Below are 19529 nucleotides of genomic sequence, written 5' to 3'. Positions count from 1 at the left end.
TATCAGAATATGTAATTGAATTTGTATGGAAACGATTGTATATCGCTGTGAGCATAGTTAATAATTTTTGAATCAAAGTTGAAGAATGTACAGTGTAACATATTAATTGTGAACTTAAATATTTCCTGGGAATTACCTACCCGTTAAAGATTTCACAAGTAATATTTTGTACAAAAGAATTTTTATTACCGTCTTTATGAAAATATATGTATGTATATTTTCTTCAGATGTAATACAGATTTGATGAGTTAATATCATATTAAGCTCAATTGATTTTTTTGACTTGAATTAGAAATGAATAAAACATTAAAGATTTAATAATCTTTACGGAGTATTTCACTAATGTAATCAATACTCAGTTTTATTGATATTTTCTCAGTGAATCATGTTGGTGCTCATGGAACTCTTGCTAACTTCGCAAGGTAGGAATGATGTTTTCTAGAAAGTTTCGAATACATCGAAGATGAAAGTATAAAATCAACCATATAATTGAATAATATACTTGGTTTATTATGAAATGGAATTCATTGAGTTGGAAACAGAGATTGTAGTTAACGATGGTTAAGTCATTAACGAAGTATGTACATCATAGCATATTAGTAATATGAATTAACCGAGTAGTACCTACCAGTTAAGATTCACACGTAATAACTTGGTACGAAAAGATTTATTTTGATTTCAAAATTCATATATATTAAATATACATAAAATTTCTTCAGGGGAAATGAGTTAATACTTCATCGGTTATTGTTGCTGGTATTTCTTGGTAACTACGGTGCGTATGACGTTGATGCTCGTGGAACAGATTGTGAAGTTGAGGTTTGCGATGCGGATGTTGTTGGTGGTGGTAATGGTACTGTTAGTGTTATTGTCGGTGGTACTGTTGATGCCGGTGATGCTGCTGGTGCTTGTAACCTTTGCACCATATTCTCCAAAGCCACTACCCGAGCGCGAAGCTCGTTGACTTCTTCTACTACACCGGGATGATTGGTGGTTCAGACGAGCGGATGAATAAGATCCAGAATTTGAGAGAGTATATGATCATGACGAGATATTCTGGAGATGAGAGAGAAAATGGTATTACGAACAGGTTCGCCGGTAAGTGCTTCAGGTTCTTCACCATGAGGGCAATGTGGTGGATGGAAGGGATCGCCTTCTTCTTGTCTCCAATAATTAAGTAGGCTACGAACCCATCCCCAATTCATCCAGAATAGATGATGGCTAATTGGTTGATCCATTCTAGTTACACTTTCTTCAGAGTTCAGGAGAATATCCATATCGGAATAGCTGTCGGAATTTAAGGAATTTGAACTAGATACGGGATCCATCTTGTATAATTAGATAGATGATTTTTGATATGAAATAGATTATCGAATTTAGTTTGGTATTCTTCAATACATAATTTACATATGTATATATAATACCAAATTCCATAAATCACGGAGAAATTTTTGGAAGATGTCAGGAAAAGTTTACAGTAACAGATACGCTAAGATATGAATTTTTGTCTATACACTATTTATGCAATCAATGCAGTAAAACGTGTCTAGACTTAAGAATGATAAGCATGTAATTTTCGACAAGAAATGATAAGCAAAACTTTTAACATGCAGACATGGTCGAAGTCCAGACTTACTAATGCATCTTAACAACTATCAGTTAGACACATTCATGCAAGACCTGGTTCGCTAGGACCAACGCTCTGATACCAACTGTGACGATCGCTCCAAATCCATATGGACGAACACGTCATTCATTGATTTCATTACGAGGTATTTGACCTCTATATGATACGTTTTGTAAACATTGCATTCTTTTGAAAAGGCATACCATAAATGAATATTTAAATCAAAGGTTTTCGACATCTGATGATTTCTACATATAGACAATCACCGTATATAATAGTTTACAATAGTACTTCCGTTGACAATGCAGTCAAAATAAGGTACATGATGATGAATTGGTGAATGCAACGTTTTCTTGAAAAATATGCCATATAAGACTCCATGCACATAGCTTGTCTATCATATAAGCAAACAGCGGAAGACTTCTAGGGAACCTGAGAATAAACATGCTAACAAGTGTCAACACAAAGGTTGGTGAGTTCATAGTTTGTATGTTTCGCATAATCTGTATATAAAGATGGATCACAAGATTTCAGTTGTTTCATCCAGAAACGTTTATCAAAATATTCTACGAAATTGAGCACCCTGGTAACTAAACTTAACGTATATATAATTTGTACCCTTTGTATAATCATTTTAATAATACACGCAAACCAACGTGTACGCTTCTCAAATAGCATACGTCCGTTAAAAGGCTAGTGCTCTAGCTCGGACGGGGATATCAAGCCCTATGGATCCATATACTACTACTCGCGCCCACCAGTTCTTATAACTGGCAGTTACTAGTTACCAAAGCTAAGGGATTTTCGGTTCAAACTCAGTGTAGAATTTAGTATGTACTTGTATCCATTGTGTTTAAAATAAAGTGCATGTATTCTCAGCCCAAAAATATATATTGCAAAAGCAATTAAAAAGGGAGCAAATGAAACTCACGCATATAAATATTGTATATCGGTTAATAAAGCATTTGCATGTATTCTCAGCCCAAAAATGTAGAGAGTAAAAGGGATCTTATGAAACTCACACATATAAATATTGTATATCGGTTAATAAAGCATTTGCATGTATTCTCAGCCCAAAAATGTAGAGAGTAAAAGGGATCTTATGAAACTCACGCATATAAATCTAGTATTTTCAGTATTTATAAACAGTCGCATGTATTCTCAGCCCAAAAATATATTGAGTAAAAGGGATCATATGAAACTCACCTTAGCAGCACATACAGTTGTTCATCGTAATGTAACCGAAACTCGGTATATCAAAGAATCGTAGATCTCAACCTAGAGAACATATGTTGGTCAATGAATGTCTATCAATCTAGGTCAGGTCATAGTGTATCACAATCCTAATGCTCGAGATCGACATATAAAAGTTATCCAAAGTCGTTTCAAAAAGTCAATTTTGACAATAGTTTAACAAAACGAGACGTACCTTATATAAGGATTCATTTACTCGGTTGGTAATATTCAAAAATCCAATTTATCAATCTCGTAAACAAGTTGTTTAAATCTTAATTGTAGATTCAAAAGCAATTTCAATTAACTTCAATCATAATTCAGTTGCTCATATCTTTTAATCCGTTCATCGAAATTATTCGATATCTGAATGAAAAATTATTGATTTTTCGCCAGCTTTCCAAAAACATGTATATCATATACCTTTTACCAGTAATATATGTATTTAATTCATGATCTATTATAAACTATTTAACGACGAAATTTAGCATACACGTATGTATAAATATATGTACTCGAGCACTAGACATGGATACACAATTAATATATAAAAGATAAAATATGAGTGCTTACGTATCAATATTGAGATTCAATATTGTAGGATAGTACGTAGAAGTAACGGAGATGATAAACACTAGGTTTGGCTTACGAGCAAAACCCTCGAACAATACCTATAACCTCCTTAGTAATAACCCATAGTTTCCTTAGCTCTATCCCACTTGAAAACCCATTTTGAAAGTGACACGCTCATGACCTCGTCGTAGTATTTTAAGTGATATAATTAATAATAATAATAATAATACTATTAATAATAATAAAATAAATAATAATAATCTTAATAATAATAATAATAATAATAATAATAATAATAATAATAATAATAATAATAATAATAATTTAAATAAATAAATTTACACATAGTAATATATGTGTAAAACAACTCGCGCAGAAACCTGGTATTTATAGGCATAATTCCTGATTCTGATGCCCATGCGATCGCATGGGTTTTATGCCTATTTCTCATGCGATCGCATGGCCGTCAGATCCAGCTCATATATTTTTGTTTTTTTGTTTGTCGACATAATAATTAATAATATATAATATATTTAATTTATATAATTAATTATATATTATATTAAATTCATGTGCATAGTTGACCTGTAATTTTCGTTCCGATGACTCGTACGTTGTTACTCAACTTATGTCCCGGTTTCGGTTTCTCAAATGCATTTTCGTACACTTAGAAAACTTGCATTTTACGTTTCATGACACGTACCTTTGTCAAAATATAGCTTTAAATTATCCATAAACTATATCACTCAAAGTATATCTTAATCTTTCGAGTGTTTTGGTCATTTACTTCTATAAATCATTGTCTCGTTATTTATTAATATAATAGTATTTATCAAACGTTTCATAACCAAGTTAATTCTATTCTCAATATTTTTAAACACGTTTTAAAATATACGTCGCAAGTTATTCATACAATTAATATTCCAACTTATCATATATATTCAAATAAATATTTAAACCAATAAGTTTAATGTATGGCATTAAACAATTAATACATTGTTACGTTTTCAAGTTATAGTATATATATATATATGTGTATCTATATACATATAATTGTTCACGAATTGTCAAGAACAACCGAAAGGTATTTGAATATATGAAAGTAGTTCAAAAATTTTGAGATTCAGTTTACAGACTTTGCTTATCGTGTCGGAAATGTTAATCATACAAAGATTAAGCTTAAATTTGGTCAGAAATTTCCGGGTCATCACAGATACGAAGAGAATAAATAATAATAAAGGAACTTTAACATGGGTTCCACAAGATAAGTGATAACTGTCGGTTGAGAATGGAACATATAAAAAATTCTAATTCACGTGGCATCTGGTAAAGCTGTCGTGTTTTAAGATTTACAACTATAACACCGCTGTATACCTCTATATTAAATAACATATACAATTAAACCTAGTGGACTAGTAGGAGATATTGGACTGTGAAAAGAAATCGGGCTTATGAAACTACTAATGGGCCGAACACATGATTGTGATGTTGGGCTGAAGAGAGGATAAATGGAAACAGAAATACGGGATATATAATAATTAGTTAAGAATTAAGACAGAAAATTAATAACAGCACAGATGGTTAAGGTGTCGTCTTGGTTAGCGAGAGGTCGCGGGTTCGAGCCCAGTCTAGGACATATTTTTTGGAAAAAGCTTTTAAGGTAGTATTTATATTATTTTTGTTATTATGATTACTATTACTAATATTATTATCACTATGATTATTATTATCATTACTAATATTGATAAGTATTATTATTATTATTATTATTATTATTATTATTTTTATTATTATTATTATTATTATTATTATTATTATTATTATTATTATTATTATTATTATTAATATTATAAGTATTATTATTAGAATTTTTATTATTATTATCATTATTACTAAAAATATTATTACTATTAAACCTATCTTTTTATTAAAATTAATATTATTAAAAGTATCCTTATTATTATTAGTATTAACATTACTTGTATTTTTAACATTATTATTATTATTATTATCATAAAAAGTTACAACTTTTCTTTTTAGTTATAATTATTAATATTATTTTACCAAATAAATACTAGTTATATAAACACATATAATATAACAAATTATGAATTTTTAGCAATACTAATCATATATATACTTTAATAAAGCTATATAAATATTAATTACATTAAATATATATATATATATATATATATATATATATATATATATATATATATATATATATATATATATATATACAACTTAAAACAATATAACATATAAATTATGATATAATACATGAATTTATTCGATTTCCATTAAATGTGTTAATATATATAAATGATATAGGTTCGTGAATCCGATGTCAATTTTTACTACAAAATACAGTATTTTGAGTTCATTTGATTCCCTTTTACTCTTTACATTTTTGGGACTGAGAATACATGCGCTGTTTTTACAACTGCTTTATTAAATGCTTTTGAAATATATTTTGAACTGCGAATACATGAAATGCTTTTATAAATGTTTGACGAGATAGACACAAGCAAAGCATTCCTCGAATGAATTATTATACAGACAGAAATTCTGTGGATTATTATTGAATTATGTGGACATGATAATTGCCACCATTTGATGTGAATATTTTCCCCTGATTATCATTGCTTGGTAACCTAAGAATTAGAATCGGGTATGGCCCTAATTCACGCGAATCCTAAAGGTAGCTATCGGGTTTAACACCCCCACCTAGAATGTTCACTAGACGGAAAAGCTAGTGGGTGTGGTGTTTAGTACATCGAAGTTTATATGTTATATAGACGAGATGTTCTGTTTTGGGGATATTATTGATGCGCATTATATGTTAAGGTCGGTTACCATGTTGAGCAATGAAATCGAAATGAATGTTATGTATCGAGAGAATGATTTTTATACACGGGTTATGTGTATTAGTTTTGTGCACGAGATATGTGCACGATTATTTAAAAATCGCGAGGCAACCTACGGGGGAGAAAATGATACGAACCTACTCTGCTAAGCATTATGAAAAATGGTTTCGTACACGAGATAGGTGTACTGTATTTAAATCTTGTGGTCTATCCAGGGCCGGACTTTGGGTGGGGCTGAGGGTGCAACCGTACCCGGGCAACATATTCTAAGGGGCATCATACTATTAGTCCACTTTTATATTGACTAGGTTCATTTGTTCAACATTTTAGCCCATTTAAGTAATACATTTGTTTTACAAAAAATTTAAAAAGGCCCACTAGTTTATATCTGATAAATTAAAAAGGCCCACTAGTCCATTCCAGATGATATAATTGGGAAATTGGGAATGAAAGATAAAAAAAAAAAATACGGAGTAAAACTGAATCGTCATTTACGGAGTAAAAATTGATTTGTCAAACAGAGAAATACTCGATCATCGGCATCCAAACCATCTTCTTCTTTTCTTTCCTCATCAATTCGTCAGATTCCCAATTCCCAAATCGAATCGAAAATTATTCTGCAACAAATATATTGAGTAATCGACAATCAAGTGATCAACTCAACAATCAACAATCACTCAATCAGTCGGCGTCATGATCATTCAATTCGGTTGTAATTTTTTCTTCTGGTTCGGTGTTTACTGGTTTTACAAGTCTACCTGCTCCGCTGCTTGGCTACTCACGGTCACAGACTCACTGCTACAACAAGCCAACAACTTAGCAGGTTCAGTTGCAACTACTTTTTCTTGTTCAATTTTATTTTGGTTTACTAGTTTCCTGTAATTGATCTTTAATTAAAAGATTACTGTTATTATTTATTAAATACTCCGTATGTAATTATATGTTTATCGTTTTAGTTTATGTTGATTACTTTCTGTTTATGAAAAGATTATTGTATGATACTAGATTCTGCTATAAATTGATTAATTTCTGTTTAATAAACGAATTTTTCTGTTTATGAAATATTACTTTCTGTTTTCTTTAAGATTGCTAATTTACTGTTTATGTTTATGATTTAGTCATTGGTTTGAGTTATTAAATTTGATTCAGTCTCTGTTTGAGTTATTCAATCTAATTCAATGTCTTTTTTGTAGGAAGATAAAAAGATTTGAAGGTTGCTATAATTGTTAAGGTCATAAGGAACTAAGGAAGATTGAAATAAAAAAACTATAAACATAAGGTGATATCTTTCCATGATTTATACTTATCTGCTGCTCTGCTTATTTGTTTATAATTTCTGTTAATTTTTTTTATTTAATTATGCCTCCTCGTATACAACCTTCTGGTGTCCAAAATAGAAAAAGAAAAAGACAACAACAAGAACTAACTCAATCTTTACAAGGATCTTTGAATAAGTATTTAGTTAAACCTGAAAGTAAAGCTAATGCTAATGAAAATTCAGTTGAAACTATTGAACAAAATAATGTTGAAGAAAATAACGTTGAAGTAAATGATGGTTGTGAAAATTGTGTTGAAGTAAATGACGGTTGTGAAAACTGTGTTGAAGAGAATAACGTTGATGAAAATTTAAACGAAAATGAAAACGAAAATATACGAAGTCCTATTAATGACAATAATCATAGTCCTGTTAGTGAAAATAATCAAAGTCCTATTAATGAAGATGATAGATTTAATTGCAATATTTTTGATGTGAGAGTTTGCGATAGTTTAAGTCCAAACATGAAAGATTTACTTGTAAGTAAATGGCCTGTTAGAGAAACTAATTTAATTTATCCAATAGATAATTCAAATAGACACTTTTCTGATTCATATTATGTACGTACGTTACGAAATAATGACACAATTGATAGAAAATGGTTAGTTTATTCAAAAGAGCTTGATAAAGTATTTTGTTTTTGTTGCAAGTTATTTAAGACTGTTATATGTAAAAGTAAATTAGGAAATGAGGGAATAAATAATTGGAGGAAACTTAGTGAAAAGTTAACGAAGCATGAAAGTAGTTCGGAACATATGAAAAATTTAGAAACTTGGGCTGAGTTACGGTTGAGGTTGAATATGAATCAAACAATTGATAAAGAGTTACAAGAGCTTATTAAAAAAGATACCGATCATTGGAAAGAAGTTTTAGTTAGAATAATTGCAACTGTTAAATGTCTAGCTGTATATAATTTGCCTTTTCGTGGTACAAATGAAAAGCTTTATGAAAATTCTAATGGAAACTTTTTAGGAATACTTCAAATGATTGCCGAGTTTGATCCTGTAATGAAACAACATTTTCGTAGAATTGAAAATAAAGAAACTCATATTCATTATCTTAGTCATAAAATTCAAAATGAATTAATCGAAATGTTAGCAACCGAGGTAAAAAAAAGGCAATAATTGAAAAAATCAAAGAATCGAAATATTTTTCAATAATTCTCTATTGCACCCCTGATGTAAGTCACAAAGAACAAATGACTTTAATTGTATGATGTGTTGATGTGTCTAGCTCACCAATAAAAGTGGAAGAGTTTTTTCTAAAGTTTTTAGTTGTAGAAGATACATCAGGTTTAGGTCTTTTCAAAGTACTACTAGAATGTTTGAAATCCCTTGATTTAGATATTAAATATGTAAGAGGACAGGGATATGATAATAGATCAAACATAAAAGGAAAACATTCAGGTGTAAGTACAAGATTACTTGAAATAAATCCAAGAGCTTTTTATGTGTCATGTGGTTGTCATTGTCTAAATTTAGTGTTATGTGATATGGCAAATTATTGTCATAAAGTAAAAACTTTTTTTAGAACTTGTCAAACAATATATAATGTGTTTTCTAATTCCACAAAACGGTGGACTGTTTTACTTAAATATATTGACGATTTGACTTTAAAATCATTGTCAGCAACTCGTTGGGAAAGTCATGTAGAAAGTGTAAAAGCTATAATAACTCAAATTCCTCAAATAAAAGAAGCTTTAATACAATTATGTGAAGTATGTGAAGATGGAAAAGTGTGTAGAGATGCGAAATCATTGATAGATGGTGAATTTTCAAGTTTTGAATTTATTTTAAGCTTAGTTATTTGGTATGAGATTTTATTTAAAATAAATTTAGTTAGTAAAAAATTTCAATCGAAAGATATGCTTCTTGATGTTGCGATTCAAAGTTTGGATGGATTGGTTTCTTTTTTTGATGATTATAGGGAAACTGGATTTGATAAAGCTATTATTGAAGCTAAAAAAATTGCGGAAACTATTGATGTTGAACCTGAATTTCCTGTTAAACGTGTTTCATGTAGGAAAAAAAACAATTTGATGAGATTCCAAATACCGAAAGAGAACAACAATCGGCTAAAGAAAAGTTTAAAACTGATTACTTTCTTGTTTTAGTTGATATGACTCTTTCACAATTAAAGACTAGATTTGAACAAATGAAACAATTTGAAACTATTTTTGATTTTATGTTTGATGCATCAAAGTTATATTATTTAGATGATGACCTCTTGAAAAAAAGTTGTTTGGATCTTGAAACTGCTTTGACATATGAAAAAGATTCGGATATTGATGGAGATGACTTGTTTAGGGAATTACAATCTTTGCAGAAAATGTTGCCGAAAGTAGCATATGAGGGAGCAAGACCGTGGACGTCACTTGAGATTATGGAGTTTACAAAGAAGATGGATATTTTTCCAAATGTTTTACTCGCATACAAGATTTTGCTTACCGTCCCGGTCACCGTAGCATCTGCAGAACGTAGTTTCTCAAAGTTGAAATTGTTGAAGAATTATTTACGAAGTACAATGACTCAAGAACGATTAAACGGGTTAGCAATTATAAGTATTGAAAATAGATTTCTATCAAATGTAGATTATGATAAATTGATTGAAGTTTTTGCATCAAAAAATGCACGTAGACATTATTTTTAGGAGATGTGTAGTTCCAAACATGTGTATTTGAATTATACTTGTTAAATAAAAATCGGCGTGGGGATGAGCCGCCTATCTTGAGTAGGTTCCAAACCCCTAAATATTTGTGTTGTGCTATTAATATATTTCGAGGGGGGCAGGGGGCATATTTTTGAGATGTTCGTCCCGGGCATCCAAATTCTCAGGACCGGCCCTGGGTCTATCAAAATGATGAATTTTATTGTTTACGATAAACTTATGAACTCACCTACCTTTTGGTTGACACTTGAAAGCATTCTCAGGTATGAAAGAAATCTTCCGCTGTGCATTTACTCATATTAGAGATATTACTTGGAGTCATTCATGACATATTTCAAAAGACGTTGCATTCGAGTCGTCGAGTTCATCAAGATTATTACTAAGTCAATTGTAGTTGAATATATTATGAAATGGTATGCATGCCGTCAACTTTCGATGTAATAAAAGTTTGTCTTTTAAAAAACAAATGTAATGTTTGTAAAATATATCATATAGAGGTCAAGTACCTCGCGATGTAATCAACTATTGTGAAACGTTTTTAATGTATATGAACGGGTCCTTAAATTTAGGGCCCAAATCTGTTATACCCGAGGCTATATTTGAGCACTTGTCCGTTCATCTTGGGCCTGTCATGGAGTCGGATTGTGGTAACAACCCAGTTTTTGAAGATGGTTTGCGAAAAGATTGGCGCAATTGAAGAAAGAAAAAAAGAAAAAGAAGTTATGAAGACATGTAGAGAAGATGCAAGAAAGGTTGATAATCTTTCACCTATTTTGATTGGGCGAAGCGGAAGGATGTATTGTGATTGCGAGGATCTTTCGTGCAAAGGCTATTGCAAGGCGTGGTTTGTTTTAAACAGAAAAGTTCCTAAAGACCAACTCGAAAAAGTGAATTTGAGGTCATGGCGCTTCTACCTCGGGTTCTTTTAAACTTGTGGATAATGACAATGATCTTGATTACGGGCACTCCATTCAACAATTGTTTTTAGCGTGTAAGTTTGATAAGAAGAAAGGTTTTGCGGTTCCGAGACTTAATGACCAACGAGGCTTTTGATATTATGATGACGAGTATGGCCGAGTGTGTACCGGGTACGGAAAATAACTCTACCGAAACCCCGCGCTCGTTGGTTAAGAATAAGAATCATCATCATAAGCCTAAGGAAAAAGTGGTTCAAGGTGCCGAAATGGCCAAATTCGGCATCTTCATTAAGGACATTTGAGGTCCTTTTTTTGGTTTATACTTTCTTGTTTAGTTGTTTTCTTAACATTTGTATCTCGTTCTTTCGGATGCGTTTAGTCTTTTGTAGTTTCGGTTATGGGTAGGTGTGACCCAGTATAGATAGTTTGTCGGTACCACTTTCTACGTTCGAGCCTCGCCGGGTTTCTCTTTTGTAATTCTTGTTGAATTCGTTTTCTTTTGAAGAACGTTTTCCGTTTTATAAAAGTTGTCGTTATTTTTGCCAAAAAAAACAAATTAAAAAAATAAAAAAATAAAAAAAAAAACTAATACCAAAGATAAACATTGGGTATTCTGTGCATTGCCAAGTGCATGTATCAGATTACTAAAATCTTTATGCAGGGAACATTAATGTGCAATTGGTAAGTCAAAGGGCATAAATAAGCCTTAACTTAAATGTGGGCCTCAAAATGGTTCCTTGTTCAAAAGATTGGAAACAGCCTCATCCTATAAAATCATTCAACAACCAATGAGTTTCTAGCAAACAATTCAACCCACTTTCCACAAGATAAATATAGATGTAGATAATATATACATATATACATGCAACCCAAAAATGACCCAAATCAACCACCCACACCATGGCTGCTGCAGCAACAATGACAGCATTCAACTCATATTCACCTCAACAACAACAACATCATCATCATCCAACAGACACCCCTCAACTTTCCAAGAAACCCAAAACAGTCCTCCATAAACACCCTCTTTACACTCCACCACTCCATTCAAAACTGTCACTTGAAGTTAAAGAAAAGATCATGTGTCTTGAAGTTATGGGTGTTGATTCTGGGAAAGCAATTGCTTTAAACCCATTAATCCATTCAACATCTCTCAATTCAATTCATGACGTCATCACTTTCCTTCAATCCAAATTCATTTTACAAAAAGACCTTCCAAAAATCATAAACTTGTGCCCCAATATCCTCACATCAAATATCAACAATGACCTCATTCCAGTTTTCAATTTCTTATCATGTGATCTCAATGTCCCAGAACACAATTACAGAAAAGTAATCACTAAATGTCCAAGATTGCTCGTATCGAGCGTTGAACATCAGCTAAAGCCTGTTTTTCATTACCTTAAAAGACTCGGTTTTCGTGATTTGGAAGCATTGGCATATCAAGATTGTGTGTTATTGGTGTTAAATGTGGAGAAGACATTGATCCCTAAATTGGATTACTTAATTAGTCTTGGGTTTTCGAAACCGGAGGCAATTAACATGGTTTTGAGGTGTCCAGGGTTGTTTACTTTTAGTCTTGAAAACAACTTAAAGCCGAAATTCAAATATTTTAAGGAGATGAAAAGAAACACGAGTGAATTGAAGAATTTTCCACAATATTTTGCTTTCAGTTTGGACAAAAGGATAAAGCCTAGGCATATGGAAGCTGTGGAATGTAGAGTTGAAATGTCTCTAAAACTTTTACTTAAAACCACTAATCAAGAGTTTGCAGAGTTATTGAGACATAGGAGCAAATCAAGAAAATTTGTAAATTCTAGCTCTATGTAATTATTGGAGAAGTTTGAAATTGTTATATGAATATTTGTAATGATTATCAGGCAAAAGAGTAGAAAGCGAGCCTTTTTACCGCTAGCTCCTGTTGAAAACCGTAGTGAGTGAAGCTAAGTAGAAATTTCCTGAGTAATTTAAGTAAACGCATAAATTACGAGTGTTGCAAAACTAAGAATCACTTGGCAATCACATGGATTTTTGAGAGGTCCGAACCGATTAATCAAAATCAGTCTATCTTAGGTCAACCCTCAGTTAACGATTAATTGGGATTGATCGGAATTAATCGGTCACCATAAATCAGGGATTAATCGGTCAAAGTAGAGATTAGCTAGTCAAAATGAGTCAAAGTCAAACTTAGCCAAAAACTGATTAATCCACGATTTGCCGCGTACTCCCTCGAAAGTCCCAACCGATTACTCCGATTAGCGTTTTTGCAACCTTGTAAATTAATAATGGCAATAGACTGGCAATGCTAATAATAACTCAAAAAATTTAGAACAATAATAATATTACATTATGGATTTTAAGGTGAATCAAACACAAACTCCACAGCTGGGGGAGATCAATCGTTTGTACAGACAAATTCTAAAGGGAGAGGATATAGTAAAACAAATCAAACGACTTATTTTTCCCTAAATAAATGTTCAAAATCCGATCATGAAGGTGGTACTGAAGCAGCACCTGCAAAAAGTTCTAGTTGTAAATCAGAAAATGAACAAGAACAAACTGAAAATTAATTACACATACAAGGCTAGAAAATCGTTTTGCGTGCATTAAATCCAACGAAATTTGCAAAAGTTTGGGTGAGCAAGACGAATTTATTTTGATTAATTTTCAAACTAACCATTCAAATCGCCATTTGCTTCATCTCCGCTTCTCCAAACAATATCCTTCAATCCAGTTGAAAGGTTTTTGTAGAACTGCATGGTTAAATAAACAATGATGATCATTATTATGATAATATATTAATACGGATTAATTAACAACAATAATACTAGAAGGAAAATAATTATTGTATAAAATTGATAATAACAATTAAACAAATTATAATTGATTTAAAAAGCAAAAAGGCAAAAGAACTATAAATTGAACTTGCAAGTGAACTTCGTACCTTGTGAAATTCCAATGTGTCACCTCCTGATTTACGAACCTCGACCATGTGCAGTGACGGGGCCACTTCAAAAATCTGAAAACGAATAATTTTCAGATATATCCAAAAAGACAGCTAAGGTTGCTAAATATTGAAGTACCCCAACATGTTCTTGCTCTTTTATTTTCTTCAATTTAACAAACAATTAACTTGGAACCAAAATGATTAACTTCTTAAATATAACACTTTGATAAGTTGATGCTTTGTGAGTGCAAATGGGCTTTGAATTGAATAAGATAACATACCTCGGTTGCAACAGACAAGTGGCCCTTGCGCCCAGACTTTTCACCTTGAAGTTTTAGCTGTAAGTACAAACAGTTAAATAAAAATAGTGGTTAACGTTAAAACGTGACAAACGTAATAATCATACGGAGAGAACAAACATGTTTTATCACCTTGTAGTTGTTTTTCTTCACATCAAATCCCAAGGGTGTAGCAGCTTCCTCTATTTTTGAAATAATCTCATTGGCTGGACATTTTGATGTAAATCTCGTTTCACGCTTAACAAGCCCCTGTCCACCAAACAAAATGTTAGATTCAGTTTCCGAGTTCCAATATATTATTAAAATAATAATCAAAATACAATAAACATGAGTATGTTCAAACAAGAATACCATTTGTTTCTCAAAAAGAGAACTGAGATTGAGGCCCTGGGATTTAGATATCAGCTCAAAAGCGTTCATGGTGACAGGTTGGGGTGGCTGTTCATCCCGCCTCTCAACAACAAGGACCGGGGAGTCCTAAATTCCAAAAAAAATAAAAAATAAAAAATCATCATCAATTATTAGAATGGTTTAAATGTAAAGATAAAGTTGAGCAACAAATACCCCGGCTTCATTAAAAATAGCATCCACATCATCAAGACTAACATCCTCTTGTTCAAACCTAGGGGCCACGTATCCTTTCTTGAACCATTCATTCTCGATGACTTCAGCAGTTGTGATTCTCTGTTAAAGAGACAAAATTCATATAGTACTGGTCAAAATGGGTGGGTCAGGCGATTCATATCATGTCAAAATGGGTTCAGGCAATAAAGGATTAATTATTAGCAGGTGTTGGAAAAGACAAGTCAGATTGGGTTGACCCACAAACACCATTTTACACTCTCAATTAACATTTATTGTGTTAGCTATGATCAATTGATCATACAGTAACATATATATTATAACAATAATTTAGGACGTGATCATACCGTCACAGGATTAGGATCCAAAATCCTTTTAATTAGCTTCTTTGCACTTGAAGAGAACCATGGGGGACATAAGAACTCAGCCTTATTTATCTGCATAATAATATATACGTTACAAAAGGCTGAATAACTTCATAAAGCTAACATATCAAGTTTACAACATGACCAAAAAAACATACTAAACAAAAGAGAATACCTTTTTATATAGAGCCACAAGGTTTGACTCTTCAAAAGGCAAATAACCAGCCATGAGAACAAAAAGAATTACACCACACGACCATAAATCGGCCTTAGCTCCATCGTAACCTTTGTTGTTAATTACCTAATTAGATGATACATTAGATATATATAACTTAATTAAATTAAATGATACAATAGTTGGACCAATATATAACTTACCTCAGGAGCAACATAATTTGGTGTTCCACAAGTCGTGTGCAATAAACCATCTTCCTAAAAAAACAAAATCCAGAAACAAAGACATATAAAACACTTAGATTTCGAAAAAATTATTACAAACTTGACATAAAAGGAAAGTAGAATACTCACTCGAACTTGCTGGGGCAGTGCACTTAATCCAAAATCGGAAACCTTGAGACATCCTGTAGCGTCCAAGAGTAGATTTTCAGGCTGCAAAGCAACATTTAATTTTTTTTTTTTTTTTAAAAGAGAGGTCTGAATGACTCAACCACATTTAATTTAAACGTAAATACATCTGATATAAAATGTAATCACATGCCCAATTTAATTACAAATAAAATACATTGGATAACATATTTTACATATGTGCATAATCCATTCACAACATAGCAACTGATTAAAGTCAATTTGCTACAGTCGGGGCCCGTATCTCAAGGTTTTTAGTGCCCTCAAATGAACCCACCCTAATTACAATAGCATATATACTTAGACAAGTTGCAACCCCTTTATGTGACTCATGGTTGAAAAACTCGGCCAACTCGGCCGAGTACTCGGGGAGAAATCGGCATATCGGAGGAAACGAGAACTCGGCCACAAACTCGGTCAAAACTCGGTCAACGCGGTCAACACCGGTCAAATCTGCAAAATTTTCAATGTTTTTTTTGTTTTCACATTTGTCATATTCTTGGGGGCTAGGAAATGAAATTTGATGGTTGAAATTGGAAGTTAGTGGCCGAAATTTGAGTTACGAAGAAAAAGTTAAGGAATAAAGAGTTTAAAATATAAATAAATGTGATGAGACTAACATATATGGGCTTTATAAGTTGATAAAAACTTATTATATACTTAAATATATATAAAATATATTAAAAAACTAGAAAGTCAACAAAAGTCAACATCCGAGTTCTCCCCCGAGTTCTCCCCGAGTCACCGAGAACTCCTCAAAAACCTCCTGCCGAGTTCTCCCCGAGTTGCGAGTTTTACAACCTTGATGTGACTCATTTAACTACCCTTTTAGCTACAAGTATTACCCATTTGAGAAAGATCACAACCCAAATCAACACATTCATAAGTAACGAGGAAGCAAAAAATGTGTTTCGCATGACATAACGGGTTCTAAAATAGGCAGAGCGAAATATAACCTTAAGATCTCTATGAAAAACGCCTCGGCTATGACAATAATCAACCACATTAATAAGTTGCTGAAAATACTTCCTAGCTTCATCTTCTTTAAGTCTGCCTTTCGTTGCCTGAAGAATAATGAAGGCGTAATCTATTAATAAATTAATAAATTAACAGTAGACTATTTGTGAAGACAAAGAAAGTTTGAAGCATCAACTTACAATTTTGTCAAATAGTTCGCCACCAGTCACAAATTCCAAGACAATGTATATTTTCGTTTTGCTCGCCATAACCTACAAACAAAACGTAGTTAATCACACATGTATCATATTTAATAGTGTCTACAAGTGTAACAAATACAAATGCATAATAATGTTAAAGCCTAATAATGACAAGCATCTTTAAACCTAAATTGAGAACTTTCGACCGGATAAATAAGCAAAACGAGTATGTTACTAAAGATTGGTGTTTTACTGCTATACAGGGCTTCAGTGTAATACATATATAAATTTAAATATGTAATTAATGCCAATATTATAATTATAATTATAATTTCTACTATATGTTACACGAAAATAGGGTTCCGCCACAAAACAGGTCATTCTGGCGAACATAACAGACTAATTTGTGGTCTTTTATACTGCAAACCAGTCAAACCACAAAAGCAAGTATAACAATGTGTAAATCATATTCATCATGATAAAGTTTGAAGGCAAGGAAGAAGAAAATTTACACGTTAATCGAGTGATATACTAACTAACCTCATACATGCGAATCACATTCGGATGTCTAATTAGCTTCATGGTCGATATCTCACGTTTGATCTGCACTTATACATAAACAAAAGTTACATAAACAGCTGCAAACACAGTCTGATCATCTTTCCTATTTAATGAATAGTCAAAGTCAACATGTAAATCTGCAGACTAAAAAACAACAATTAATTATCTTTCTGATCAGATCACTCAAAGAGTCAAACTAGCTCAAGAACTTAAATCCATAATATAGAAAGTCAACACTATAGATATATATACATATAATTACCTGAGTGATCATCTTATGTTTAAGAACTTTTTCCTTATCAAGAATCTTGATAGCAACACTGTCACCATTTTCAATATTTCTAGCAAACTTGACCTTTGCAAAAGTCCCTTCACCAAGTGTTCTTCCAAGTTCATACCTACCAACTCTTGTTCTTGATTGTCTTGAAGATGCCATCTTTCAAACCCTAACCCTAACTTTTTAGGTATATCTAAACACCCCTTTTATTGCAATCTATCTACAGAAATATACAAGTATATTCTTATGAATCTTAAAAGATATTTAACAAAAATGTATTATTCCTATCACTGTTTCATCTTCTTAATTCCAAGATTTATAGTTTCAATAAATGATATTAATACCAATACCATCCATGTTCCCAGCAAAAGAAAAATAAATATTTTTGCTAATTTAATGTCAAAATCTCTTCTTTTTGCAGGGTTGCCAAACTTGAGATCTTGATACACTCATCTTCCCAAAAATTAATACAAAAACAAAAGAAACCCTAGAAAGAATCGAACAGCTTTGTTTAGATCTTTGCAGAATTAGTAGTCATTTAGAATAAGACAAACAACACTAAAAAACTTCATGAAAATAAAACATTATGAAAAAACAGAAAATTGGGGGAAAATTGAAGGGTTTTGATAATGCAAATTTGGGGAGAAAGGAATGTGATGTGATAATGTGATTATAACAAAAGTTGGATTGAATTGAATGGCGTACTAAATTTGTTTACTTCGATTTTGATATTTTAATTTTATATTCGCATAATTTTTTCTACACCAGAACAACTTAGTTACTCCGTACTAGTTACTCATTTTAAAATAAAATGTTTAATATTTCACCCTTTAAGTTTTTAAACTACACGTCATTGGTCCTCGGATTTCATTTCACGTTTTAGTACAAAAGTTTTCAGCAACTTTAATCTTCGAACCTCACGTTTTTTTTCTTTCAAAAAACAGAAAATTAAATATATATTTTTTTTAAAGGCAACACTTTTATTATTAATATGACAACATACAGGTACAAATGGGGACTGTAATTTTGGACAGTCAACCAGGAAATACACGATGATACAATGGATTTAAGCTGCTAAGATAGCAGCGTACAGTAGTCACGAAAACAGCAAATGCATTAAAGTTACAACACAAATTTTTGCGGATTGTGTAACCAATTATGCCAATCAATACTTGCGCTTTTACACCTTTTTGATATCCATTCAAAACTTGTTACTTGAATATCGTTTAATGCAACCGGGACAGTCCAACATTTATTCTTGAAGATCTTTTGGTTCCGATTTTTCCAAATGAGATAGCCACATGTCCATTCCACCGTTTGTCATATTTTCGTACCTAAATCCGTCATTTGTTTGTTCGAGTTCCCAAGAAAAATTTCACCAACTCTCAAATTAGATACCACTCCTAAACCCCACCACTCAAACACTTTGACCCATATATCATACGCGAGTTTACACATGATGAGAGAATGATCAATTGTTTCTAAGTTGTCATCATAAATAGGACAACGCACCGTGTTGATATCAATTCCCCTTTTATCAAGCTCGGTCAATAC

The 19529-nt window shown here is 32.0% G+C and overlaps 3 protein-coding genes across 3 annotated transcripts; 2 read left to right on the top strand and 1 right to left on the bottom strand.

Moving 5' to 3' along the window:
- Positions 1-7662: 7662 nt before the first annotated feature.
- LOC139854368 (uncharacterized) lies at positions 7663-10267 on the top strand. The gene is made up of 3 exons (XM_071843675.1): positions 7663-8735; positions 8852-9636; positions 9732-10267. The coding sequence occupies exons 1-3, from the start codon at positions 7663-7665 to the stop codon at positions 10265-10267; spliced, it is 2394 nt and encodes a 797-aa protein (XP_071699776.1).
- A 1747-nt stretch (positions 10268-12014) lies between these two features.
- On the top strand, positions 12015-13108 carry LOC139855615 (transcription termination factor MTEF1, chloroplastic-like). The gene has a single exon (XM_071844857.1). It carries the CDS (start codon positions 12103-12105, stop codon positions 13030-13032), a length of 930 nt encoding a protein of 309 aa, XP_071700958.1. The 5' UTR covers positions 12015-12102; the 3' UTR covers positions 13033-13108.
- A 421-nt stretch (positions 13109-13529) lies between these two features.
- Positions 13530-18657, bottom strand: LOC139851933 (CBL-interacting serine/threonine-protein kinase 23-like). Its single transcript, XM_071841131.1, has 15 exons — positions 17961-18657; positions 17678-17740; positions 17138-17209; positions 16937-17044; positions 15924-16004; positions 15774-15827; positions 15571-15696; positions 15378-15467; positions 15013-15132; positions 14800-14925; positions 14581-14697; positions 14431-14487; positions 14147-14221; positions 13880-13955; positions 13530-13716 (listed from the first exon to the last, which is right to left on the bottom strand). The coding sequence occupies exons 1-15, from the start codon at positions 18132-18134 to the stop codon at positions 13691-13693; spliced, it is 1365 nt and encodes a 454-aa protein (XP_071697232.1). The 5' UTR covers positions 18135-18657; the 3' UTR covers positions 13530-13690.
- Between the last annotated feature and the right edge of the window lie 872 nt (positions 18658-19529).

This window comes from Rutidosis leptorrhynchoides, chromosome 6, assembly GCF_046630445.1.
Source record: "Rutidosis leptorrhynchoides isolate AG116_Rl617_1_P2 chromosome 6, CSIRO_AGI_Rlap_v1, whole genome shotgun sequence".
Lineage (NCBI taxonomy): Eukaryota > Viridiplantae > Streptophyta > Magnoliopsida > Asterales > Asteraceae > Rutidosis > Rutidosis leptorrhynchoides.
This window is presented reverse-complemented; position numbering and strand designations above follow the sequence as displayed.